Raw genomic sequence first — 26,497 nt, 5'->3', positions numbered from 1 at the left:
GTTAGATTCATAGTAAATTGCATCATGGGATCATTATATGTCTACTCATTAATTTCAAAAGAATAAGTCAATGCAAGAATCACAAAAAATTATTCTATTGCTACAAAATATATCTTTGTATCCCAAAGTGAGGTGTCCATATTCGTCAATTAATACAAGGATGTGCTCAAGTAATTATTGAGTGAAACAAGTTTATTTTGGATTTTACTTTGTAGGTTGGTTTAGATTATCAAAACCCTTTTTTGAGCCCATTTAAGGAATTTCAGAGGTGGAAGTATCACCCCAGTGTACGGCCAACCTTTGAAGGAGGAAAGAGGATTGGTTATGGTGCCCGAGCTCTTAATGAAGGGGGTTATCAGGTAATAGCAATCTAAGGTTACTTTCTTGGACTTGGGGGATGGAGGGGAAAACCAACTTGGTAATATACTAATTGATCAAGATGTTAATTGCTTAAATTGACATGTAGAAAAAAGAAAGCCATTATTTCAGTTCCAAAAATGTTTATTATAATAGATTACAGTAGTCCCTCACCTATCGCTGGTGTTACGTTCCAGACCTGGCCGCGATAGGTGAAATCCGCGATGGGGAATTTATCGACTGATAGTACTTATTTAAGTATTTATATTGTAATTGTTTGGTAAGTTTTCATTGTTTTAAGTGTTTATAAACCCTTCCCACACAGTATTTATTTTAGATACAGTATTTAAATACAGTATTTACAATTTTAGATTTATTTATTTTTTTGCAAAACCTGCCGATCGAGTTCGGCGGGCTGTTTAAATCTGCCAATCGGCTTCCTCAGAAACCCGCAATGAAGTGAAGCCGCAGTAGGTGAAGCACGGTATAGCGAGGGACTACTGTATTACAAAATAGCACATGGTTTTTTTATATTTAGACAATATCTTAATAGCATGGGTTTTTTTCATATTTAGTCCATATTTTAATAGCATTTGTTTTTTTCATATTTAGTCCATACCCAAACTTACCTTTCCTGGTGGGGTTCTTATTGGATGTAGCCCAGGTTTCATGAATGTTCCCAAGATTAAAGGTACACACACTGCTATGAAAAGTGGAATGCTGGCTTCAGAAGCCATTTTCAATCAACTAATCAACGAAAATCTCCAATCAAAAACAATAGGTAAGAGGGGTATGATGAAAATGTATGTCAGGGTGTCCAGGGGGGAAGCATTTTGAAATTCCAACATTTCCTTGTAACTTGACATCTAGTTAAGGTGTGATCATAGATGACGTCATACCAAACGGCTAAGCCATGAAGAAATATTGGTAGCTGAAGAAGCAAGTTGTTGCCACAGTTATGTTCATTTTTGCTTGACTCTGCCAGGCAGCGCAATCCTTTTTTTTACATGATTTCCCCCTGACTTTTAAACATTTTAATAGTTTGTTTTTCCCCCGTTTTATTCCATTTTTTTCACAAATTCCCTGATATTTCCCAAACCACCGATTTCCCTGATAATTCCCTGATTTCCCTGTTTTCCAGGTTTCCTGGGCACCCTGGTATGTACTTTTGGCAGTTCAGCTAGCTTATTGCTTTAATTTGTGTCATACTGTAGATGTATAGAATTTAGGTGTTGCACTTAAAAGCAGATAAATTCAGATAATTTGAAAAAGTACACCACGTATAGGTTTTTACCTTTTAAACATATGTGAGCATACCAATATTCTCCCATGCCTCCTGGAAGGAGAGTCCAGCATGGTTTAGCTCAAGTCTTATTGGTAGGACTGAGTTTCAAATTAACATAAATACATAATAATTAGGTACCGCCCCCTTGCTGCCCCAAGTATCCAGTTTTAAAAAACTCAGTCGAGGTTAAGGACATGAGTTTTTTCTCTCCCTTTTAGGTTGAGTATGTAATGTAATTTAATGTTAATAAATGTATGAACCTTGTAATTTTTTTCCCTTTCTCTTTTAATAGGTTCCTGGTTTTCTGATGGGGTCTCTGCCCTCCGCGGGCACCACCCCCACCTTTCTCCTTTTGGGGCCTCTTCTCTCAGCGGGTACTGCCCACCGAGGAGCAACGGGGCTATACTTACATTATTAGTTTGACCTGGTGGTCTAATAAAGCCCATATCACCCCAGATGGGGGGGGTCCGCCCCTCCCCATTGTCGGGGGCGGCGAGAGAAAGGACGTCGGAAAAAAGAGGAAAAAAAGCCGCCGCGGCCATTAAAGCCGCCGAACAGCTGTTCGAGCGCTTGCAATAGCAAGCGGCAAGCGGAGGCTTCGGGGAGCTGCTTGCAGAGGGTCGTTTGGCGGCGGCAGAGATGTTTCCCGGCTTCGCCAAGGGTGCGCTCGCCCTATGAGGCCCTTCCTCACGCCGCCATGTTTGCTGAATTGGCAACAAGCCAGAAGCGCGACCGGCATTGCTTGCCGGTTTAATTAGGCGCGAACTGGGCAGCCGGCCAGGTTATCAGTTCCCCAATGTCTGCCCAGAGACAGCCGATGGAGTCACGTGGCCGGCTGACAGCCTATGAGAGGGCTGTTTTTTCACTGTCAGTCCTGCCTGCTTGCCATCACTTGTGAGTGAGAGCCTTCTATTTCTGGCAAACGACTGTGGCTGTGCAGGATTGTGAGTACGCTGCCCCATATATATAAAGATAAATATGGCAGATCAGCTTGTCACTGGGGAGGAGCAGGCCCAGGCGGTCAAGACTCCTGTCAAGGGGAAGGATAAGACCAACAAGCCTAGAAATAAGTCTTCTCAATCGAGCTCCTCTCTGCGTGAGGCTGAACGCAAGATCAAGGCCCTAGAGCAGCGTTTAGAGGCGGCCTTGTCCCCCCCCATCGTAGGAGGACTGACTATAGGCCCTTTCCAGCCTCTTCCTCCATCTGCTCTTTCACCTGTTGCTTCCATGGGGCTCCAGGGCACTGCCACCGAGAGAGACTGGTCCCCTGACAGGCAGATCCCTCCATTGCCATCAACTGCAGCAAGGCCCGAGAGGCCTTCTTCTTCTCATAGCCAGGCACTGCCTCAGGTGGGGTTACAGGCACCAAACTATGTTCCCTCATCTACTTTCACTCCAACGGCAGCGGGTCTTCGAGACCATACAGATGCTTGGCAGGCCTTTGCACCTACCTTACAGGACATTGTGGCCAATGCATATACGCAGGGCATAGCTGCAGCAACTCAACGGGCCAATACCTTTCCATCCCAGCCTACCCAACCCAGGGATATCTGGTCAGCACCACCGCCCCCTACTGGGTTGGGTTCTATGTCCATTGACCACTCCAATTTTGAGGACGACAGTGACCACGGAAATGGCCTGTCGGATGACGAATTCGCCGTTCTGGAGCAGCCAGCAGTGGCCGGCCTTTTTAAACCCTCCTTGTTTAGGGTTTTATTATACAAGGCAAAGCAAGCCTTAGATGTGCCAGGAGCAACACCGCTAGTGGAACCATCAGACGGGCCACGCACCTCGGCGGCTTTATGTAAGGAGCCCGCCAAGGAATCGGACAAGGTTCCTGCATTGGAGATTTTTCTCGAGAATGTTAAGCGCCCGTGGCAGCATCCGGCGGCGGCGCAAGGGCCTTCCAACCTGGAACGCAGGTTTTATACCTTTGATGACAGCATGGAGAACCTGCTCCAGTTTCCCCCTGTGGACAAACCAGTGGCCACATTGGTCTCCCGCGCTGTCGTACCTTCAGAGACGGCTGACAATTTAAAACCGGATGAAAGGAGGGCGGAGACACTTCTTAAGAAGACCCACCAGATGGCCGCTTGGGCTCTTCGAGCAGCATCCACCGCCTTGTTCTTCAGTCGGGCATCCATCATGTGGATCCAGGAGGTTCAGGCGAGGCTGGGTCCTGACGAGACTCGACTGCGACAGGACTTGAATAAGCTCCTTGCGATGGCGGAATTTTCCACCGATGCCACCCTGCATGCCACCAAATTTGCCTCCAGGGCTATGGCTTCCACCATTTCGTCAAGGCGTCTACTTTGGCTAAGAAACTGGCAGGTGGATGCCAAGTCGAAGTGGACATTGTCTTCGGCCCCCTTTGAGGGCACAAAATTGTTTGGGGAGGCCCTTGATCCTGTCCTGGTGGAGGATAAAGATAAGAGAAAGGTCCTCCCACGATCTTTCCGTCGCCAGGACCGAAGGACTGGTCCGTACTCCCGTAGGCAGTCCTTTCGGTGGGACTCGTGGTCCGCCACTTCACAGCAGGCCAGACCTTACTCACAGGGGGCCTTCTCCACATCCTATAGGAATGACAGACCATATTCCCAGGAACGGGGCAGAGGCTTTTCCCAAACCAGACGACCATTCCGGGGATACCAACAACGGAACGCCAGACGTTCCAAGTGACTGCCTGGACGGCATTCCTTTGGGGGGCAAGCTACAAAAATTCAGCGAGAGATGGCGAGCTACTACTTCAGACCCCTGGGTCTTGGCCACTATCTCACGAGGGCTAAAGATCGAATTTATGCACAACCCTCCGCAGCATTTTACCACATGCCCCGTCACCAGAGATCCCGAAAGGAGGTCTCTCTTGGATCAGGAAATTCTCCACCTTTTACAGATCCAAGTGATCGAACCCGTTCAGGACAGTTCCAAAGGTACGGGATTCTATTCGAAGGTGTTCCTTGTACCCAAGGCCTCCGGGGGTTGCAGGCTCATCTTGAACCTCAAACGTCTGAACCAGTATATTCTTTATCGACGGTTCAAGATGGCCTCCCTCCGCTCCATCCTGACCTCTGTTCGAGCAGGGGACCTTCTTACTTCAGTGGATTTAAAGGAGGCCTACCTGCATGTTCCCATACACCCGGCCCATCGACAATTTCTCCGATTCTGTCTACACAACGTCCATTACCAGTACAGGGCAATGCCCTTTGGCCTGTCATCGGCCCCACGTACCTTTACGAAGATACTGGATGCACTGCTGGCCGATCTGCGGTCACGGCCAATCCGAATTCTAGCATATTTGGACGACATCTTACTTCTGTCTCCAACCCGCCAGAGGGCGCACGAGGACTTGCAAGTCACGATGCTTTGTCTACGACATCACGGCTTTACCATCAATATGCCAAAGAGCCATTTGATTCCTGCCACCAGACTCATTCATCTGGGTGCGGTGATAGACACGGCCTCTCAGAGGGTATATCTATCTCCAGAGCGACAACACCACATCTGCTCTCTGGTAGGTGGCCTTCAACAGGAACGGGAGGTCCCACTGTCTTTTCTGTCAAAGGTGCTGGGGACCCTGGTCTCCTGCGTGGACATTGTCCCTTGGGCCCGTTACCATTATCAACTGCTTCAGTGGACCTTGCTCCCATTCCAGCGTCGAAGATTAAGCCATACACACCGTCTAACCTTCGTGGGACGCGAGCTGCAACTTTCCCTGCGCTGGTGGAGATCTCCAGCGCTGCGGCAGGGCACTCCCTTCGGACCATGCCGTCATACTATCCTCACCACGGACGCCAGTCTGTTGGGGTGGGGCGCCCACGTCCATGCCCAGGTGGCTCAAGGATTCTGGAGCCCCCAGGAACTATGCCCAATCAATATCAATTTCTTGGAACTGAGAGCGGTCCGCTTGGCCTTGCTGGCCTTTGCCACCTTGCTGGAAGGTCAGCACGTCCTCGTGCGCACGGACAATGTAGCGACCAGGGCACATTTAAATCACCAAGGTGGAACGCGCTCTCTCAGGCTGATGGAAGAGACGGTCCTTCTCTTCGACTGGGCGGAGACTCATCTCTCCTCTCTGCATGCAGAACACATTGCGGGGGAGGACAACAAACAGGCCGATTGGCTCAGCCGCCAGGAACTGGACCCGACGGAGTGGCGGCTCGATCCGGGTCTATTTCAAGAAGTCTCGCGTCGGTTCGGAGCACCGGTGGTGGACCTATTCGCCACCCCCCAGAATACCCAGCTCCCGAGGTTTTACTCCCGTTTTCCATCTCCGGGTGCCGAAGGAACCAATGCACTACATCTACAGTGGCCAAAGGCTCTGCTCTACGCCTTTCCTCCGATTCCGCTTATTCCATCGGTGATAAGGAAGATCCTGATGGAGAAGGCGGAGGTCCTCTTGCTAGCGCCTCATTGGCCTCGGAGACCTTGGTTTGCGGATCTCAGGGAACTGTCCATCTCCCCACCGTGGAGGATACCGGACGACCAGATATCCCTCAGCCAGGGGTTTGTGTACCACCCGGAACCCCAATGGTTCCACCTAACCGCATGGCATTTGAAGGGGACAGGTTGAGGAGCTGTCTTCTTCCCGAGAATGTCATCACAACTATTCAAGCGGCTCGACGCCCTTCCACAGTCCGAATTTATCAGGCAACATGGGCAGCCTTCCATTCTTTTTGCAATGACAGGAACCTTCGACCAGAGGATTCCTCAGTCATCCCTGTCTTGGAATTCTTGCAGAAAGGTTTGGAGAAAGGTCTGGCGCCAAACACGCTAAGACGCCAGGTCGCAGCGCTTGCCACCATTATAAAGAGGGACGATGGGGGACCCTTAACTTGTCACCCTTGGATTAAGGATTTTCTCAGAGGGGCTACCAACACGCAGCCCCCTCTTGTTCACCGTTTTCCCACATGGGACTTAACTTTGGTTCTTCAGGCCCTCACGGGGCCACCCTTTGAACCGTTAAGGACTGTTTCATTGCGTTACCTCTCATTCAAGACGGCCTTCTTGGTGGCAGTCACCTCGGCAAGGCGGGTGTCCGAACTGTCCGCACTGTCGGTAAGATCAGACTTGTGTCATTTTTATCCGGACAGAGTTTGTTTGCGCTTGGACCCCACCTTTCTTCCAAAAATCAACACACACTTTCACAGAGCTCTAGAGTTGGTGTTACCGGATTTCTGTGCTCGTGGTAATCACCCCTTAGAACTTAAGTGGCACAAGGTAGACGTACGCAGAGCATTGAAACTTTACATCCGGCGTACCGACAGTTTACGCAAAACTGAGGCTTTGTTTGTGTCATTTAGTTCTAGTAAACTGGGCCTCAAGGTATCTTCCAATACCATTAGCCAATGGGTGAGACTGTGTATAGTTGAGGCATACAAGGCGAGTGCAAGGACTCCACCGAGTGGTATACAGGCTCATTCGACAAGGAGTGCGGCTTCCTCGGCGGCTTGGGCGTCGCAAGCCCCCCTTGAGGATATCTGCAGAGCCGCGGCGTGGAGTTCACCCACAACCTTTATTCGTCACTACAAGTTGGATACCTTCGCTTCGGCTGAAGCTGCTTTTGGCAGACGTGTACTCCAGAAGGTGTGCGGGGAGGTACCACCCATGGTTCACAATCTCCCTCCCTGAGACTTTGGACCTTGGGTATATCCCATGCTGGACTCTCCTTCCAGGAGGCATGGGAGAAGAACCGTTGTACCTACCTGAACGGTCTTCTCGATGCCCTGGAAGGAGAGTCCATACCCTCCCGAAGAACCATGGGAGATCTTGTTTGGTTGATACTAGTGTTTTTATTATGGTTGTTAATAAAGTTGATTATTCTTACATCTTTTCGTTTTTTAAAACTGGATACTTGGGGCAGCAAGGGGGCGGTACCTAATTATTATGTATTTATGTTAATTTGAAACTCAGTCCTACCAATAAGACTTGAGCTAAACCATGCTGGACTCTCCTTCCAGGGCATCGAGAAGACCGTTCAGGTAGGTACAATGGTTCTTTTCAAGACTCTGGGCTTTTGGATGCTGCTGCTAAATTTATTTATTTATTATTTATTACTTAGATTTGTATGCCGCCCCTCTCCGAAGACTCGGGGCGGCTCACAACATGTAGAAACAAATCATAAGTAAACAGACAAATTTAAAAATATTTAAATATTTAAAAAACCCCATATGCTAACAGACGCACACACAGACATACCATGCATAAATTAAACATGCCCAGGGGGAGATGTTTCAGTTCCCCCATGCCTGACGGCAGAGGTGGGTTTTAAGGAGTTTACGGAAGGCAGGAAGAGTAGGGGCAGTCCTAATCTCCGGGGGGAGTTGGTTCCAGAGGGCCGGTGCCGCCACAGAGAAGGCACTTCCCCTGGGGCCCGCCAACCGACATTGTTTAGTTGACGGGACCCAGAGAAGGCCCACTCTGTGGGACCTAATCGGTCGCTGGGATTCGTGCGGCAGGAGGCGGTCTCGGAGATATTCTGGTCCAATGCCATGAAGGGCTTTAAAGGTCATAACCAACACTTTGAATTGTGACCGGAAACTGATCGGCAGCCAATGCAGACTGCGGAGTGATGACGAAACATGGGCATACCTAGGTAAGCCCATGACTGCTCTCGCAGCTGCATTTTGCACCATCTGAAGTTTCCGAACACTTTTCAAAGGTAGCCCCATGTAGAGAGCATTACAGTAGTCGAACCTCGAGGTGATGAGGGCATGAGTGACTGTGAGCAATGAGTCCCGGTCCAGATAGGGCCGCAACTGGTGCACCAGGCGAACCTGGGCAAATGCCCCCCTCGCCACAGCTGAGAGATGTTGTTCTAATGTGAGCTGTGGATCGAGGAGGACGCCCAAGTTGCGGACCCTCTCTGAGGGGGTCAATAATTCCCCCCCCAGGGTAATGGATGGACAGATGGGATTGTCCTTGGGAGGCAAAACCCACAGCCACTCCGTCTTATCCGGGTTGAGCCTGAGTCTGTTGACACCCATCCAGGCCCCAACAGCCTCCAGGCACCGGCACATCACTTCCACCGCTTCGTTGACTGGGCATGGGGTGGAGATGTAAAGCTGGGTATCATCAGCATATTGATGATACCTCACCCCATGTCCTTGGATGATCTCGCCCAGCGGTTTCATGTAGATATTAAATAGCAGGGGGGAGAGGACCGACCCCTGAGGCACCCCACAAGGGAGAGACCTCGGAGCCGACCTCTGACCCCCCACTAACACCGACTGCGACCGGCCAGAGAGGTAGGAGGAGAACCACTGGAGAACAGTGCCTCCCACTCCCAACCCCTCCAGCCGGTGCAGAAGGATACCATGGTCGATGGTATCGAAAGCCGCTGAGAGGTCGAGGAGCACCAGGACAGAGGATAAACCCCTGTCCCGGGCCCGCCAGAGATCATCCATCAACGCGACATTGCCAAGTTAATCCATAATAAAGTCACCATCACCTCCTATTTGATTGTTGATGAGAGGACTGATCCAGCATGTATCACTGAACCTGTCTGGGGCCAGAGGGGGAAATGTGTCCATCTATGATTCATGTGTGGTATCAGCCAACATGACAGGATAGCGGTGGTCATGGTGGCAGTTGTCATCAAAATTATTGGGGAAGATTCCAGGGGCCGTGCCCCAGGTTATTAGGTGTGAAATCCTATTTGTTAAATTGGGCTCTACGGTTCATTTGGGATTGTTGTACTGCATGAGCCTCTATGCTATGTAGCAATCTTCCTGCCTAAGTTCCTTGACACCATGAGTAGGTTTGCAGTGGAGTTCTCCAGAATTACAGACCTCAAGCTCAGTCTGCCTTTTTTAGAGAGGTAGTTTAGGAGTTGATTGCATAGTAATACTGTAGTTATGACCCTGTCCCAAGTTACATTAGCATTATTCCAATCTTTTTCCAATGTCCATTGTAGTTTAAATTTACATTTTCCCAGAGTAAAAATAGTTTTAATATGAAAAAGTTGATCTCTATGAAAAAGAAAAACTAGGGGGGTTTTTTATAAGAAAAAATGTGCAAAGCCTTTTTAATAATTAGTTGTTTATTCTTAGGCCTTCATGTACCTGAATATGAAGAAAATCTGAAAAAATCATGGGTATGGAAAGAGATTTATGGAGTCAGGAACATTCGCCCCTCCTGTCATGGAATCTTGGGTGTATATGGAGGAATGATTTATACTGGTATTTTCTATTGGATACTAAGAGGATTTGAACCTTGGACTCTAAAGCATGGAGGTAAATGAATAAAACCTTTGCTTTGTTTTTGACAGAAGTTGATAACTTCTTTCAAAAATTTTATGTTTTAAAAACTAAATTGGGCTCATAAGTGTTTGGTTTTGACCATCATGTTCCATAGTCTGCGATTCTGTAATCCACTTATGATTCATAAACATGGCATAAATATTAGAATAGTCTGTGTATTTCTTCTAGTGCAATGACTAGCAATCATTGATAAATCTCCCTTTCATGAACTTTATGTAGTTGTCTCTAGAAAAACATTCATGCTTGTAATAATCATTATACTATAGGATGAAAAGCTGTAAAGGATTTGCATAAATAGAACCTGGATATTTTAATTTGGCAGATGTTTTAATTATTATGTTTAGCATGATGTATAAAGGCAGCCAATGCTAAAAATAATTTACAAATCTGTATAAAATCTGATAAAGAATCATTTCCAAGTTTTCTTTTCCTATGTGATTGTGCATGGGAGGGTAGAGAACATAAACATTTGTCCATGATTACTGACTAACATCAAGCTGTCTTGGCTTTTAAAATGTACTATGAAAAAAAAGCTAGAAGGAAGAAAGCTGCCAGCCTGTTGTCACAATGACTGTTCTGGGTATAACTAAAGCAGCCTGTTTCTACAGTTACGTGCCATATAAATGTTCCAAATGAGTGTAGCAGTTGTTCCATAAAAAGAAAAAATACTTCTAAATTGTTTATTGTTTTATGAATATCTATAATTTTCATTACTTATTACCCCAAAATGTTCATACTGTAACGGTAATGGGATTTGGGCAAAGAGATACTCCCTAGAAACAGTTGCTGGATGGGGCAAGAGGCTTAGAACAATTTATCTGGCTATAAAGGAGATGGTAGAATAGTATTTTCAGAAATTCAAGATTCTGCTAATGTACCTTTACAATAAAGTAGAATTAGCTTAGCTGGTCGTGTTTCCAGTCTAGTCTACCTAGTAAAGCTGACAACAATCTTGCAACTTAATTAGCATCTTAGTACAGAAAACTAAACCCCATTTGTGGTAATTAAAAGGATATTGTTTATGCACTTGATTTATTTTTTTTAGCCCAATGCAATTAGAAATGTTTTCCCCTAATGCAAAATATCTTTTTATTATCCAATATAAAAAGTAGTTATCAAGTTGTTAAAATTATTCGTTATAGAGTGTAGAATACCTCAAGTATGCCAAGTGTTCAAAGACAACAAAGCTATTTAAAATGGCATTTCTTTCAGCTCACTAAATGCTTTTTTATACTGTCACCAATGTGTAAATTTTTTCAATTCTTTTTATCAGTTTTTTCCCTTTGTTGTTATTTCAGGAACAGATGCAAAACAGCTAAAGCCAGCCAAAGATTGTACACCTATTGAATATCCAAAACCTGATGGAAAAGTCAGTTTTGATTTGCTTTCATCAGTAGCTTTGAGTGGTACAAATCATGAACATGACCAGCCGCCTCATTTAACTTTGAAAGATGATAGTATTCCCGTCAACCATAACCTAGCTATATTTGATGGACCTGAGCAGCGATTTTGCCCAGCAGGTAACTACCAATTTAGGGAGACGCAAAGGATTTAAACAGACAGCTTCACTCTGCTTTCTAATTTTCCTGACAAATAATGTGATTTTTTTTCTTATTGATAAGGTTTTCTGATGGAGTTCTGTTGTTTCTTGAACTAAAATTACATTTCTATTTTTCAGGAGTTTATGAATTTGTTCCTGTGGAAAAGGGAGAAGGATTGCGATTACAGATAAATGCTCAGAACTGTGTCCATTGTAAAACATGTGATATTAAAGATCCTAGCCAGAATATTAACTGGGTTGTACCAGAAGGTGGAGGAGGACCAGCTTATAATGGAATGTAGTTTAAATACATTTTTAAAAATATGTGGGCAATTCTAAAAAACAATACAGCTCAGGATTTGCTATTGTAAATGTTATGTGGTCTAAGGGGCCCATCCTCTATGAAGGTTAGAGTAATCTACAGGCCACATGTCCTCAGATCATGCTACAGTACTAAAGCTTAGCAGGAAAATGGATTCTATCTTGACATTTTCTATAAATTAAAATCTTACCATCACCACCCACACCTCAAAAATTAATGCCAAAAAAAAATCACTATTTAACCTGTGGCGTTTATCATCAATGAAAACTTATTAGTGATCAAAGGGTTTTAAAATGATCCACTGCAACCAGGCTGAATAGAACTGGACACATTGGTTTTGAAGTTAGTGTTATGGCAGCCTGAATATGTGTTGGTGCCTTAATAAATAAACAAATAAATAAATTCAAGCTTTATTTGAACTTATTTTTTCTATTCAGAGAATACCTGGTTAGACAAGTTTGAATACATCCTGATGTTATTTTATTCTGATGTTCTATAATAGATGTAATCCTGAATACAGGATATTTATAATATCTGTAACTATTGTATTTCTCTTCATGGATCAGTGAAATACATCTTTCAAAGCTAATCTGGAGAATATTTCAGTTATTTTACAAAAAATGAATAGAGCAACACTACCTCTGATATGAATTCATTTTGTTATAATAAAATGTAATAAAGTATTCTTTATTTAAGTTAGAAATTTTGTTTATTTCTTCAACTTCTGTAACAAATTACACTTTGCAATCATAATGAAAGTTACTAGAAGAATTGAAGGGAGACAAACAATCTGGAACATGTAAAATGGTAGTTATGTCACTGAACATGTACAAGCTCTTTGCAGCATCATTCTGATGTTTTATTTTGTAGGGTTTTTAAATATTTTAAGCTAAAATACAAGCACAAGTGTTTTTATGCTGAGCTTAACAAGTTTTTTAAAGTGTTAATTTTAAATCCAAAATGTAAGTATATAACATAGTCTGACAGTCTTGAAACACATGATAGATGTAAGCATGCTGCCATAATGACTCACATTAATCCTGCCTGTTTCTGTATAAACAAAGAGAAAAACTGTATTCATGCAAACATTTTTGCATATGCTGCCCTCTCTTTTTCCTTCTCATTTTTTATTTTCTGCTTGACTTTCTGTACTTCCATTCGGATGGCTGCGGATGTAAAACAATTTAAGATCACACATTTAATGTCACTGTTAATGTGTATATACAACATGGTTTTTTCATAAGCAAAATACTAAGAATGCAATATTCAGAAAATTGTGTTACTTCAGCCTTCATCTAAGAAAAATATGTTTATAAATTGTGCCTTAAATAAAAAATATGAGTTCCACAACATGCTAATTCAAAACCATACAAGATTCATTACAATTTATAATCCACTCAACTTTTTATAAACAGTTCAAAATATCACAGTAAAGGAGTAGGAAATAGCAAAGATAGTTCTGGATACTCTAGCATGCACATTCCATATCTTTCCCTGACATTTTATATTAATACTGTTATGCTGGCTTAAGTATCCCAATTTTTTTTAGTAATCAATAGCAATAGGCCAATTCATCACTGAAGACAATCTGTTAAGTGTTACCTTTATCCTGAGGTGCTATGTCTTGAGCCTTCTGAAGCTCCACCTATAAAATTGAATAAATAATTGAGCAATATGTAAACAAGAGAGCCATTTTGGTATGGTGATTAAAGTGCTGACCTAAAATCAGAAGACTGGAGTTTTAATCTCACTTTAGGCATGAAAGGTGATTGTGCCAGTCACTTTCTTTCAGTTCAACCTACTTCACAGAGTTATTGTGGGGAAAATAGGAGTAAGAAAGAGTAACCTTGAGTAACTTATAAAGTAATAAAGTGCTAAGAAATATTAAAAATATGTTTATTGCAATATTAATGAGAAAAATGTTTATGCTTACCAATGCCTTGTCGTAATCTTTTATTCCTTCCCAAGCTTGGGCCTTTCTATAAAGTGCTTTAGTATTTGTGGGATCTATGGCCAGAGCCTATAAAGTGAGAACATTAGTTATAATATTTTTTGCCAATAAATTCTATTTTTAGCTATTAAAACTTGATTTAGGTGTTTTATGAAAACAAATTCAATCCGGATTTAGGAAACTAAATTTTCTAGAAGTTTTGTAGTCTGGAAATAGTTAATTGGATTCAATCAATTCAAACTAATGGAAAATGAAATCTCTAAATCGCTAACATCCGCCATCTGTACATTAAAACTCCGATTTTCTGGATGTCTATCAAACAAACTTGGATATAATAGACTAAATGATAGACTCCGGGTTCTGTTTCTGAAACAGCAATTCACATCATTGGTGTTAATTACATAATTGATAATAATTAATAATAATAATTTATTAGATTTGTATGCCGACCCTCTCCGGAGACTTGGGATGGCTCACAACAATCACAACAATATACAAATCCAATATTTAAAAAGAAACAAAACATTTTTAAAACCCATCATTAAGAACCATTCAATACAATCATACCATTCATAAAACTATATGTGCTCAGGGGTATCTCAGTTACCCCATGCCTGGTGACAAAGGTGGGTCTTAAGTAACTTGCAAAAGGCAAGGAGGGTAGGGGTCGTTCTAATCTCCAGGGGGAGTTGATTCCAGAGGGCCGGGGCCGCCACAGAGAAGGCTCTTCCCCTGGGGCCCGCCAGATGACTGCTTAGTCGACAGAACCCGGAGAAGGCCAACTCTGGGACCTTATCGGTTGCTGATGTTATTCTACCTCTGTAAACTTATATAAATAGACATAAATTATAAAACTGAAAATGTCAATTGCATATACGTATATGAATTTATTGCATTGGGAATTAACAAGATTCTCTTTTCCAAAAGAAATTAATTTGGGGTTTAACTGTTCAGAACATACTGTATCCTGGTTCAGTAGACTTTAGATGCAACAGACAAAATCTGTATAATATAAAGTAAGCATTTGTGCAGATTTAAATTCTTATTTGCTACTTTGTCCATGTATAAAATGTGTAAAGTCCCATTCACATGTATAAATTTTCATTTGGATTTAATAAATATTCTGCTTGAGACAATCTTTCTACCTTCTCGCTTTTATAAATTGACAGTTTACTATATTTGCATGTATTCTATGCTTAACCAGCCATTCATAAAATCCTATTACTATACACCGTATGCTGATCACTGGATATATTACATTCCTGAGACTATACACTGCAGCATGATTATACACAAGAATGGGATAGCACATAGACTGTTAAGGAAACATCTAATGATTATTTACATGGGGTTTTTTTTTACAAATAACACACTATAGGCAAAGCTAAGATTATAATCTCAAATTTTAAATATGTATGCAAACACTTGAATAGGGTATGCAGCAATTCAGATTCAAAGAGAAAAACTGATTGGAACTATGAATATGACACAGCTGGCAGGAGCTCCTCTATAAAGTTGTATATATTCCTGGGTTTTGGCAGCAACAGTCATAGAATACCAAGAAGAGATGGGACTGATTTAAAGATGTGACTCCTATATGCTAACTTACTGCTTACTGCTAACCAAAAACTTACAAAATGTTTGTCAGACCAATTCTAGAACACAGTTTACCTGTATAGAACCTGCATTGCATATCAGACATAAATACAATTGAGAGTCCAGAAATATTTCACAAGAGTCCTTCACTCCTCTCGCAACAAAACACCTTACTCCACCACACTTGAAATACTGCAATTAGACAATTTACAACTATGTCGCCTCCGATCTTATCTAACAGTAGTTCATAAAATCATACACCAAAATGTCCTTCCTCTTAGGAGTTTTGTGAATGCAGAAGATAACCCCACCAACTAGCCACAGTTCACAACTATACTTAAATAAAGTCTTCAATGAACAACTGCAGGAGGCTTTCTTGTAAAAAATATACTAAACTTTTCTTCTTAGCAAAATGATTCCCTAAATAAACTATCACCTTTACATTTAACCACTATAACAAACCACCCACAGTACTATCATACAACTACTATTACATCCATCATTGCAACCACCCACAAACAACTAACCACACCCATGCAAGAGTATTATTTCTTTTACATAGGTTACAGTCAATCAGGTTGCAGCACAGTTAGTAAACCCATGATTATATACTGATTACGACTTACACCAGCCTTTCCTATGGTTACAGACCATTTTCCTGCATTGTAGTATTACTTCAGGCAATAAATCTATTTCTAACACTTCCTGTTACTACTTCATCTTCAACCGCAACAACACATGAGCATGTAATAGATTCAAACTTAACATAAACCACTCCAAACTAGATTGCAGAAAATACAACTTCAGCAATAGTAATCAACGCCTGGAACACATTACCTGTCTGTGGTTTCTTCCCGAAACCCCTAAATTTTTAACCTCAGATTGTCTACAGTTGACCTCTCCCCTTTTCTAAGAGGTTTGTAAGGGACGTGTATAAGTGCACCATTGTGCCTATCGTCCCTGTCCTACTGTCTTTTTTATCATTACTTACTACTTATGTTATGCTTATACAATCCTATACTTGTTCAACAAAATAAATAAAATAAATACATATGGTGGCATGGGCAGATATGGATGCTCTGAACTAATTTTACTTTGATTTGCTATAAAACAGCCTTGATCAAGATGGACAGTGCCTAAATTTCATAAATTATTTTAAGAGATTTGTGGTTTCATGGAAAGCTACATAACCTACTTTATGGGAAAAATATTTACCTTAGCACAGTTTTCAATTGCATCCTGCCATTCCAATAATTTCAGTTTACATGCAGCAGTATTAAGATAACATGTCAATGCTACTGAATTCAGTTTCGCGCTTTTTTCCTCTGCCACAGCTATTGAAGCGTCAATGTACCTGTATAAAATAAGATGGGGATTTTACAGCATAGTAGTCCTCATTTAGCAACTACCTTGGCTGTGACCATTCACAAACACAACAGTAAGAAATGATAGTAAAAAAAGTATATGCATTTTTTGACCAACACATACACTTACTTCTAAATTTCTGCACCTGATAATACTACTTATGACAATGAGATTAACACTGGCATTGCTGCATGAGTCAATTTTATCTAAATGAAACAGCAATAATCGGTAGTGTCTCTGCTTCTTGTGACCATTTTGTCAGGATATGTTGTAGCTAAAAGGACTCCCTGTAGAACTAAGTTAGAATAGAATATCAACTAGCAATACCAAATCAATAATTTGTAAATTAAATCTCATTTAATTAGATTGTCCTTAACTTATAACACTTCACTTAGTGACTGAATTTACAACTGCACTGAAAAAGTGACATGACCACTTTTCAAAATTACAACCATTGCAGCATTCCTATGGTCACATGATAAAAATTCAGACATTTGGCAATGCATTTATGATAGTTGCAGTGTTCTGGGGTCATATGATTACCTTTTGAGACCTGACAAGCAAACTCAATATGCAAGCCAGATTTACTTACAAACTTGTGAAGTTAATAATAACTTTAATGATTCTCCCAACAACTGTGGGAAGAAAGGTCATAAAATGGGTAAAATTCAGTTAACAAATGTTCTGCTCAGCAACAGTAATTTTGGTCGTAAGTTGAAGGCTTTCTGTGTATGTTATAAAACATACTTGCACAACATCCTGTGTCAATCAGCTAATAAATATATGAAATATTATTTTAGCCCATATTCTGTATATCCCAGCTGATAACTAAAGCATAGTATATTTATTTATTTATTAGATTTGTATGCCGCCCCTCTTCGGAGACTCGGAGCTGCTAATAACAACAGAACAATACAAATCCAATAGTTAAAAACAATTTAAAACCCTTAATATAAAAAACAATCATACGTCTCATACAAACTATACGTAAAGCAGAAACGACCCAGGGGAATCAATTTCCCCATGCCTGACGGCAGAGGTGGGTTTTAAGGAGTTTGCGAAAGGCAAGGAGGGTGGGGGAAATCCTAATCTCTGGGGGGAGTTGGTTTCAGAGGGCTGGGGCCATCACAGCCTCTTCTCCTGGGTCTCGCCAGATGACACTGTTTCTTCGGGACCTGGAGAAGGCCAATTCTGCGGGACCTAACCGGTCGCTGGGATTCATGCGGCAGAAGGCGGTCTCGGAGATATTCTGGTCCGATGCCATGAAGGGCTTTATAGGTCATAACCAACACTTTGAATTGTGACCGGAAACTGATCGGCAACCAATGCAGACTGTGGAGTGTTGGTGTGACATGGACATATCTAGGGAAGCCCATGATTGCTCTCTCAGCTGCATTTTGCATGATCTGAAGTGTCCAAACACTCTTCAAAGGTAGCCCCATGTAGAGAGCGTTACAGTAGTCGAACCTTGAGGTGATGAGGGCATGAGTGACTCTGAGCAGTGACTCCCGGCCCAGGTAGGGCCACAACTGGTACACCAGGCGAACCTGGGCAAATGCCCCCCTCGCCACAGTTGAAAGATGGTTCCTCTAATGTAAGCTGTGAATCGAGAAGAACGCCCAAGTTGTGGATCCTCTCTGAGGGGGTCAGTAATTCTCCCCCCCTCCCAGAGTGATGGAATTGTCCTTGGGAGGCAAAACCCAGAGCCACTTCGTCTTATCAGGTTTGAGTTTGAGTCTGTTGACACCCATTCAGACCCTAACAGCCTCCAGGCACCGGCACATCACTTCCACTGCTTCGTTGACTGGACATGGGGTGGAGATGTACAGCTGGGTATCATCAATCTACTGATGATAGCTCACCCCATGCCCCTGGATGATCTCACCCAGCGGTTTCATGTAGATATTAAATAGCAGGGGGAGAGGACCGACCCCTGAGGCACCCCACAAGGGAGGAACCTAGAGGCCGACCTCTGACCCTCCACTAACACCGACTGCGACCAACTGGAGAGGTAGGAGGAGAACCACTGAAGAACAGTGCCTCCCACTCCCAACCCCTCCAGCCGGTGAAGGATACCATGGTCGATGGTATTGAAAGTTGTTGAGAGGTCGAAAAGCACCAGGACAGAGGATAAACCCCTGTCCCGGGCCCACCAGAGATCATCCATCAACGTGACCAAAGCAGTTTCCGTGCTGTAGCTTGGCCTGAATCCTGACTGCTGAGGGCCTAGATCAGTGATTTTCAACCTTTTTTGAGCCGCGGCACATTGTTTAGATTTACAAAACCATGGGGCACATTGAGGGGGGGGCAGCTAAAAAAAGTTTGGACAAGAAAATTCTCTCTCTCTCTCTTCCTCCCTTTCGCTCTATTTCTCTCTCATTCCCTCTTTCTCTCCCTTCCTCTTTTTTCTCCTCTCTCTCTCCATCCCACTTTCTTTTTCTCTTCCTTCTCTTCCTCTTTTTTGCTCTCTTTCTCTCTCCCTCCCTACCTCCCTCTATGTCTTTCTCTCTCCCACCTTCCTTCCATCCCTCTTTCTCTCTCTTTCTTGCTCTCTCTCTTGCTTTCTTTCTCTCTCGTTCTCTTTCTCTCTCATTCTTTCTTTCTCTCTCTCTTGCTTGCTTGCTTTCTCTCCCTCTTGATCTTTCTTTCTTTCTCTCTCTCTCTTTCTCTCGCTCTTGTTTTCTTTCTCTCCCTCTTGCTCTTTCTCTCTCTCTCTTTCTCTCTCTGAGCTTCGCGGCACACCTGACCATGTCTCACGGCACACTAGTGTGCCGCGGCACACTGGTTGAAAAACACTGGCCTAGATAATCGACTTCTTCCAAGGACTGCTGGAGCTGGAGCGCCACCACCTTCTCATAGTTAATATAGGATGGAATGAAATTTGAAATCAGTAAGTTTAAATAAAGCTAGTTTTAACTGGGGATGTTTGGTAAGACTCTTTACTAGAGGAAAGTTCCCAATTCTGATTAAGAAGCAATGCTACATGTGTATGAAACAGTAGTATGCATATTAACCAATCACAATTAGAGTTTGGGCATGACCTGATTAAGTCAAGTTTCACTAAATACTAAAGCAAATCCTTAAGATGATTTAAACAGGACCTAAATTTAAACAATTTGGTCTCGATTAAACTAGTTGTCTTTCCCCACCCCACCCCATAATGCACATAAGTTACATAATATATATATTTTAAAAATCTAGTGATCAAATATTGCAATGTGCAAAGCAAGTGCATGTAAAATTTTACAAATAAATGGGAGCTGGATTTGGGGAATTTACTTTAACTTTACCTCTTTTAAACCCTTCCAACACTCTTTTCAGTTTTTCCCAAAATTACTGATTTTTGATGGCATTATTTCAGGGATTATGAAGGCTATATGCTAGCCACCAATCTATTAAAAATGAGAAAAGGGCTACTTTGTCTATTCAGTTTCACTTTCTAATTAAAAACATTATGTACATAGCAAATTAACCTAGGGCTACCAAATCTGGACTGCAAAAATCTGGATGATCACTAGATGGCACCAAATAGTTTACATTTTTGTATCTCTTGGCTGTCTATCAGTAGTCATCAGATCTTTGCAGTTCAGACCTGAAAGTCCTTGGTAGAGTTACTTTTTAAGAACAGTAAATAATCTTACCTCAAAGACTTGCTATATTTCTTGACTGCCATTGCCCAATTTTGTGACTTGAAGAAAGAATTGCCTATATTTTTTACATCTTCAGCTATAGTCACAATCTTGTCAACCTACAAAAAAGAGGCAATGCACTGAACATATTACTTAATTTTTTTTCCATAAAGAATTCTGAAAACAGATTGGAATCAGTTTCCCACATGCTATTGGAAATAACTGAATATAGTGTTAAGAGTTGCAATGAAGCAACATGTTAGAAGTATAAATAGAATGCTCAATTTAGCTATAAAAGCTTTGGAAGCTGCAGAATGTCAAGATAGAAAACTGGGACAAATTTGTATAACGTTTTCTACTTTAAAAAGATCAATAATATAATTTAAGTTGAACTTTTAGCAAAGCTTCTTTAATATTAAAAGGTGGGCAGTACAGGAATTGTGAGGGGTGTCAAGACTTGTGCGTGAATTGGATATTAACATACGAAATAAATGAAACACTTACATCCTTTAAATCTATGTCAGAATCTTCTGGAAAATCAGCATGAATATCTCCAGAACCATCCATGGGAGAGATTTCCCAGTTTTCCCCTTCTTTTAGCTCTCCACATTCTGCAATAACACACAACTGTAGAAGAAATATATAAAATGCAACTTTTTCAATGGCAGCCTGTTTCACTTTTCAGAAAAGACACCTGTCATTTTTTCCATGTTTTCAAAGCCATGTTTTCAACTTTATGTGGAAAATAAAAATAATTATAACTGTCTTGAATGCAAAGTACTCTGCTCAAAAAAAATAAAGGGAACACTTAAACAACACAATATAACTCCAAGTAAATCAAACTTCTATGAAATCAAACTGTCCACTTAGAAAGCAACACTGGTTGACTATCAATTTCACATGCTGTTGTGCACATTCAACTTTGTACAGAACAAAGTATTCAATGAGAATTTTTCATTCATTCAGATCTAGGATGTGATATTTGAGCGTTCCCTTTATTTTTTTGAGCAGTATAGTTAAACTGCAACCTGATTATTTATTCTAAGTTGCATAGGGAAAAAGCTATTAACATCTTAATTTTCGTTTTACTACTTATCCCAGCAACCCTAACTAACTTGTTCCAGTATGCTAGAATTTAAATTAAACATCTGGAGGGACCCAGCAAATATTTATTTGTTAAATTTATTTTATACAGAAGTAGAAAAGATGATTACCAACAAAGCAAATAAATTTCATTATTGAATAATTTAACTCATATTTTTATAAGGAATGAAAATATATTTTAATTATCTTAAAATGTTATATGAAAAATATACCCCAACGATTTTAGCTTACCTTGACAGGTTTTTCTCCTTTTACTTCAACATTTTCTAGATGTTTTACAACACCTATGCCCTTGATCACTTGCCCAAAGACCACATGTTTCCCATCAAGGTGAGGGGTGGGCAAAGTTGTGATAAAGAACTGTGAACCATTTGTATTGCATCCTGCATTTGCCATGCTGAGCAAACCTGGTTTATCATGCTAAATAAAACAGGAATAGTGTTCTCATGAGAATAATTCATTGGTAAATTGAAAATCATATCTAATTTACTAATTTGCAATATCATATATTTGGAATACACAACTAAGAAAACCTTTCACCCAATCAAAATGTTGCACACCCATATATAAAATTTATATATATATACACTAATAAAGTTAAAAGTAGGATCATGAGATTGTGTCATTTAAAAGATATATCTCCATATCTTAATATTTATGTAAGAATTTTAGATAAAATTAATTGAAATGTTCTCCTCACTTAATAAAAATAGTTGAAACTTGTTCTTTAGCAAAAGCTGTCCTATTTACACTATAGAATATATGTGCACTAAATACAATGTAAACACTGTATGTTGATAAAAATAAAAGCATTTATACATTGGATTTTCTCACTGCAGTATAAGAGTTAGCACTCAAGTGATTCCTTCTCAGAAATCCCATTATCTTACATGAAATGTAGCATTTATGCAGATCATGTAAGGAAAGATAGGATACCTAAACAGATTTGGGAAAAAAGAACAAAAACTTTGGAAGATAACAAGGAGCTCTGCTTCTTCCTGATTTCTACTTTTTTGAAAGGCTTTAAATATGGTGTTTGGTTTTTATTTAGGTCCAAAATTCATTAGCAAAATTGTGACTACTGAAAATTTTAATTATAAAACCTATTACCTTATAATGAAAATTTTCATCTTCAAACTTTTCTCCATATATACTTTCTCCACCTGTTCCATTCTGATTTGAGAAATCTCCACCCTGGATCATAAATTCCTTGATAACTACAATTCAACCAAAGTGAAAAAGTTGAAACAGATCTCAATTATCTAAAATCAACTGCCTTTTTTCCATTACTGTTTTTTTTTAATCTCTCTCTCTGCAAATCAGAGTTTTAGCAAACTGATAAAGGGTATGAAAACTGTTTTAGCAGGAAAAAAACAGGAAAAAATACTGTACACCGCATTTCAAACAATATTTTTAGTGCTCTAATCATAGGGAACAACTCTGAAATAAGCTCAAAACAAAACACTCATGCTCCAGAAATTTTGATTTGAGGGTGAATTATATCAATTGTAGTAAGTACTACTTCTCTTTATGCAAAGATACCCATTTTTGTTTTTGTCTAATTTCCAAATTAGTTCCTTTCATCTCTTCCCTAAACATACTTGAGTATTAAGGGACTCTCAAATCAAATATAATACTCCGCAGCATTGTAACATCAGGAACAATTATATGTCTTGCACTGAGCAACTTTAATTGCTTTTTAGTATATGTTTTAATGGATACAAACAAGGAACTGTCATCTATTGTTTTCTATGCCATCAGTTTTCATTTAAACTAAAATAAGACACTACCATCAGTGCTTCAGCTACCACAAATTATAACAAGACAAGACTCTAGAATCAATGTCACAATGGTGCTAGTCAAATTTTTGGCTGTAGTTAGTTGTAGAAAGAAACAAATTGACGAATGACTTGTTTCTCATGAAATGTATTTGGAGTTTTTTATTATTATATTTATTATTGGATGCTTTAAGTGTAGTAATCTTTCATTCACTCATACAAGAATAAGTACTTACTTCTATGGAAAGGGCATCCTTTATAATGAAGAGGCTTTCCAGTTGTAGGCCCAATACCTTTTTCTCCCGTACACAATGCACGAAAGTTTTCTGCAGTTTTAGGTACAATATCTGCAAACACTTCTAATACCACTCGACCAACTGGAATGAGAGAAATCTGTAGTTTATTTTATTTATTTATTCGACTTCTATGCCACCCAATCCTGAAGGACTCAAGGTAGCTTACAACAATATAAATACATACAAAATGATAGAAGTCAAAAATTATCTAAGACTAAAATATTATCTAAAACTAAAACCCCATGAAAAAAGTTATTATAAAAAGGACAGTCATAATCATATACATGTACACCATTCATACAGTTGGCCATCAAAGATGTAAATTTATTGCCTCCAGGCCTGCCAGCAAAGCCAGGTCTTTGTGGCCTTACAAAAGGCCAGCAGGGTGGGAGCTGTATGGACATCGGGCGGTAGTTGGTTCGATAGAGCCGAGGCAGCCACCGAGAAGGCCCTCCCCGTGGTCCCACCAACCTGCACTGCTTAGTCGACAGGACCTGGAGAAGGCCAACTCTGAGAGCTCTTTTTGTTCTCTGGGAGGCATGCGGCAAGAGACGGTCCCATAGCCATGTAGTTGTACTTATTTTAGCAATGTGTATCCCACCATTCTTTCAATAAATCTGGGACTAAATTCACTCACTGAATTCTGCCAGTATTAATACAACTTTAAATGTATAAAAGGTTCTTAAACTCTGTTCCATTTGCCAATCAAATATTTAATTATTACTCCAGACCAAGCTTTTCAGTATGTGAGACTATATCTCAGTTTTACCTACAAATACAAATAATCTAAAATATATGTAGTTGCCACCAGATTTCAGTAATAACCACCATTTGATGTCTACTATTGATAACTTCTATTACTACAGTATTATGGATAAAACTCTGACTAGTACCAAATATTAGATACTCATTTTATAACTATTTGTTTAACAAACTTTTGAAGTAAAAAAGGTACATAAAAAAGTAACTTACTAGTCCTTGCAATTTAGGATTGTAATAGCATTCCCAGAGTCATGTGATCAAAATTTGGACCCTTGGGAAGCATTTACTATGTTTACAATGCTCCAGGATCATGTGATTACCATTTTCTTCTTTTCCAACCAGTTTGACAAGCAAAATCAATGGGTGAAACCAAATTCACTTAACAACTGCACAATGTTAACAGCTAACAACTGATAAAATTGGGTACAACTCATTTAACAACAGAAATTCTGGTCCTAATTGTAGTTTAAATTTATTGTGGTATCTGTCAATGTCGACACACTTTGATATCAATTTCAAATACAGTGATACCTCATCTTACAAACGCCTCATCATACAAACTTTTCGAGATACAAACCCGGGCTTTAAGATTTTTTTGCCTCTACTTACAAACTATTTTCACCTTACAAACCCACCACTGCCACTGGGATGCCCCGCCTCCTGACTTCTGTTGCCAGTGAAGCACCCGTTTTTGCGCTGCTGGGATTCTTCTGATGCTCCCCTCCATGGAAACCCCACCTCCGGACTTCCGTTGCCAGTGAAGCGCTTGTTTTTGCGATGCTGGGATTCCCCTGCAGCATCGCAAAAACACAGAAGTCCAGAGGTGGAGTTTCCTATGGAGGGGAACCTCAGGAGAATCCCAGCAGCGCAAAAACGGGCGCTTCGGCTGGCAAAAGGGGTGAATTTTGGGCTTGCACGCATTAATCACTTTTCCATTGATTCCTATGGGAAACATTGTTTCATCTTACAAACTTTTCACCTTAAGAACCTCGTCCCGGAACCAATTAAGTTTGTAAGACAAGGTATCACTGTACTTATTTGGAAATTCTTTGACAATATTATGGATTTCTACAGAAAGTAGTAAAATAATTAAAATCGTTCATGTTATTTCTAACTTTCTTCTAAAGTTGGGCTTAACAAAACTGTGGGGAAGTGAAGTTTATGTTTTATGATAGGTCATATTTCAATATCAATTTGCTCAAAAATCAGAATCATTGCGAGGGATATAGATTATTAACCTCCGAGGTAACACTAAACTAGAAGATAAATCTACACTATCTGACTTTCAGTGGGATTTATAGTGAGATTGATGTGATTTACTGATTGAATGGAAGATGTATTTTACAACAGTTCTGCCTAGCATTAACCTTCGGGCCACAAAGCATAAAATCACAGCACCTTCCTTTTCTGAAGGCTATCAAAACCGGTTAATATACAGCGAGGGCTCAACGTGAAGAGCTTTATCTGACCACACGACTTGCAGGTTTCAGCGGTGAGAAGAGTGCCCTTATGTTGTGGGAATTCTCCCCAGTTGTGTAAAGGGTTTTTTGCAATGGGAAACTCTCCGCAACCTTAGGTGACCCTCCCCCTCCGTCCCCCAAAACTTCGACCGCTGTGGTATTACAAGGAACGCAGCGGCCTCCAGCGTTCAGTGCCAAGGATGAGGGCTTCGAGAGCCTTCTGCAAAGCGCGTGTCCCAGCAACGGAGAGCGAGGCGTGGGATGCATTACGAAAGAAAACGTGGAGGCGCTGCAGCGTTCCATCTTATTCTCCGGCGCGGAAGATTGGACAGCAGCCGGCACACATACATACAACCACACCCGCTCACCCGCTCGGAGCCCGTCCCGTCGAAAAGGCCTTCCTTGTTTACCGCCATTTGCTCAGAGGCGCCCCACAGAACTAGGTCACAGCCTCGACCGAAAACTGGGGTGTCAGCACTCCTCCTGCGCGAGGCTCTGATTGCGGCGCGGTGCGGCCCCCCCAGCTGCCAGCCCCACCTGCCCACCTCCGAACGCGCTTGGCCACCCCGCCTCCCCCTCCTGCCACCCGCACCTCGTTCGCCCCCAACGTCCACTTCGAAAAAGACTCGGGGATTGCTCGGGTTGGACGGTTTGAAGAGCGGAGAAGCGTGAGACATGTTGGTGCCGGTTCCTACCGCTGAACCAAAACGCCACCCCCCACTTTTCCTTGCTGTTTCTCAGGCTCTGCCGGCCTGCCTTCAGCTGCGGGCTTCAGTCAACTAGCTCCGCCTTCC

General features: G+C 41.4%; 2 protein-coding genes across 2 annotated transcripts in view; one reads left to right on the top strand and one right to left on the bottom strand.

Moving 5' to 3' along the window:
- Positions 1 to 12,465, top strand: part of ETFDH (electron transfer flavoprotein dehydrogenase) — a 23,332-nt gene extending 10,867 nt beyond the window's left edge. Inside the window, exons 9-13 of the mRNA XM_070757293.1 lie at positions 216 to 359; positions 970 to 1,138; positions 9,691 to 9,873; positions 11,199 to 11,420; positions 11,579 to 12,465. Of these exons, the coding sequence (XP_070613394.1) occupies positions 216 to 359; positions 970 to 1,138; positions 9,691 to 9,873; positions 11,199 to 11,420; positions 11,579 to 11,742 (882 nt within the window). The 3' untranslated portion in view covers positions 11,743 to 12,465. The remainder of the gene's footprint in view (positions 1 to 215; positions 360 to 969; positions 1,139 to 9,690; positions 9,874 to 11,198; positions 11,421 to 11,578) is intronic.
- PPID (peptidylprolyl isomerase D) lies at positions 12,449 to 26,497 on the bottom strand. Its single transcript, XM_070757294.1, has 10 exons — positions 26,296 to 26,497; positions 23,422 to 23,562; positions 22,518 to 22,624; positions 21,639 to 21,827; positions 20,808 to 20,930; positions 20,316 to 20,422; positions 16,525 to 16,663; positions 13,696 to 13,782; positions 13,365 to 13,407; positions 12,449 to 12,928 (listed from the first exon to the last, which is right to left on the bottom strand). Exons 1-10 carry the CDS (start codon positions 26,378 to 26,380, stop codon positions 12,840 to 12,842), a joined length of 1,110 nt encoding a protein of 369 aa, XP_070613395.1. The 5' UTR covers positions 26,381 to 26,497; the 3' UTR covers positions 12,449 to 12,839.

This window comes from Erythrolamprus reginae, chromosome 7, assembly GCF_031021105.1.
Source record: "Erythrolamprus reginae isolate rEryReg1 chromosome 7, rEryReg1.hap1, whole genome shotgun sequence".
Taxonomy (NCBI): Eukaryota; Metazoa; Chordata; class Lepidosauria; order Squamata; family Dipsadidae; genus Erythrolamprus; species Erythrolamprus reginae.
The sequence above is the reverse complement of the archived record's forward strand: the minus strand, read 5'-3'. Positions and strand labels throughout refer to the sequence as shown.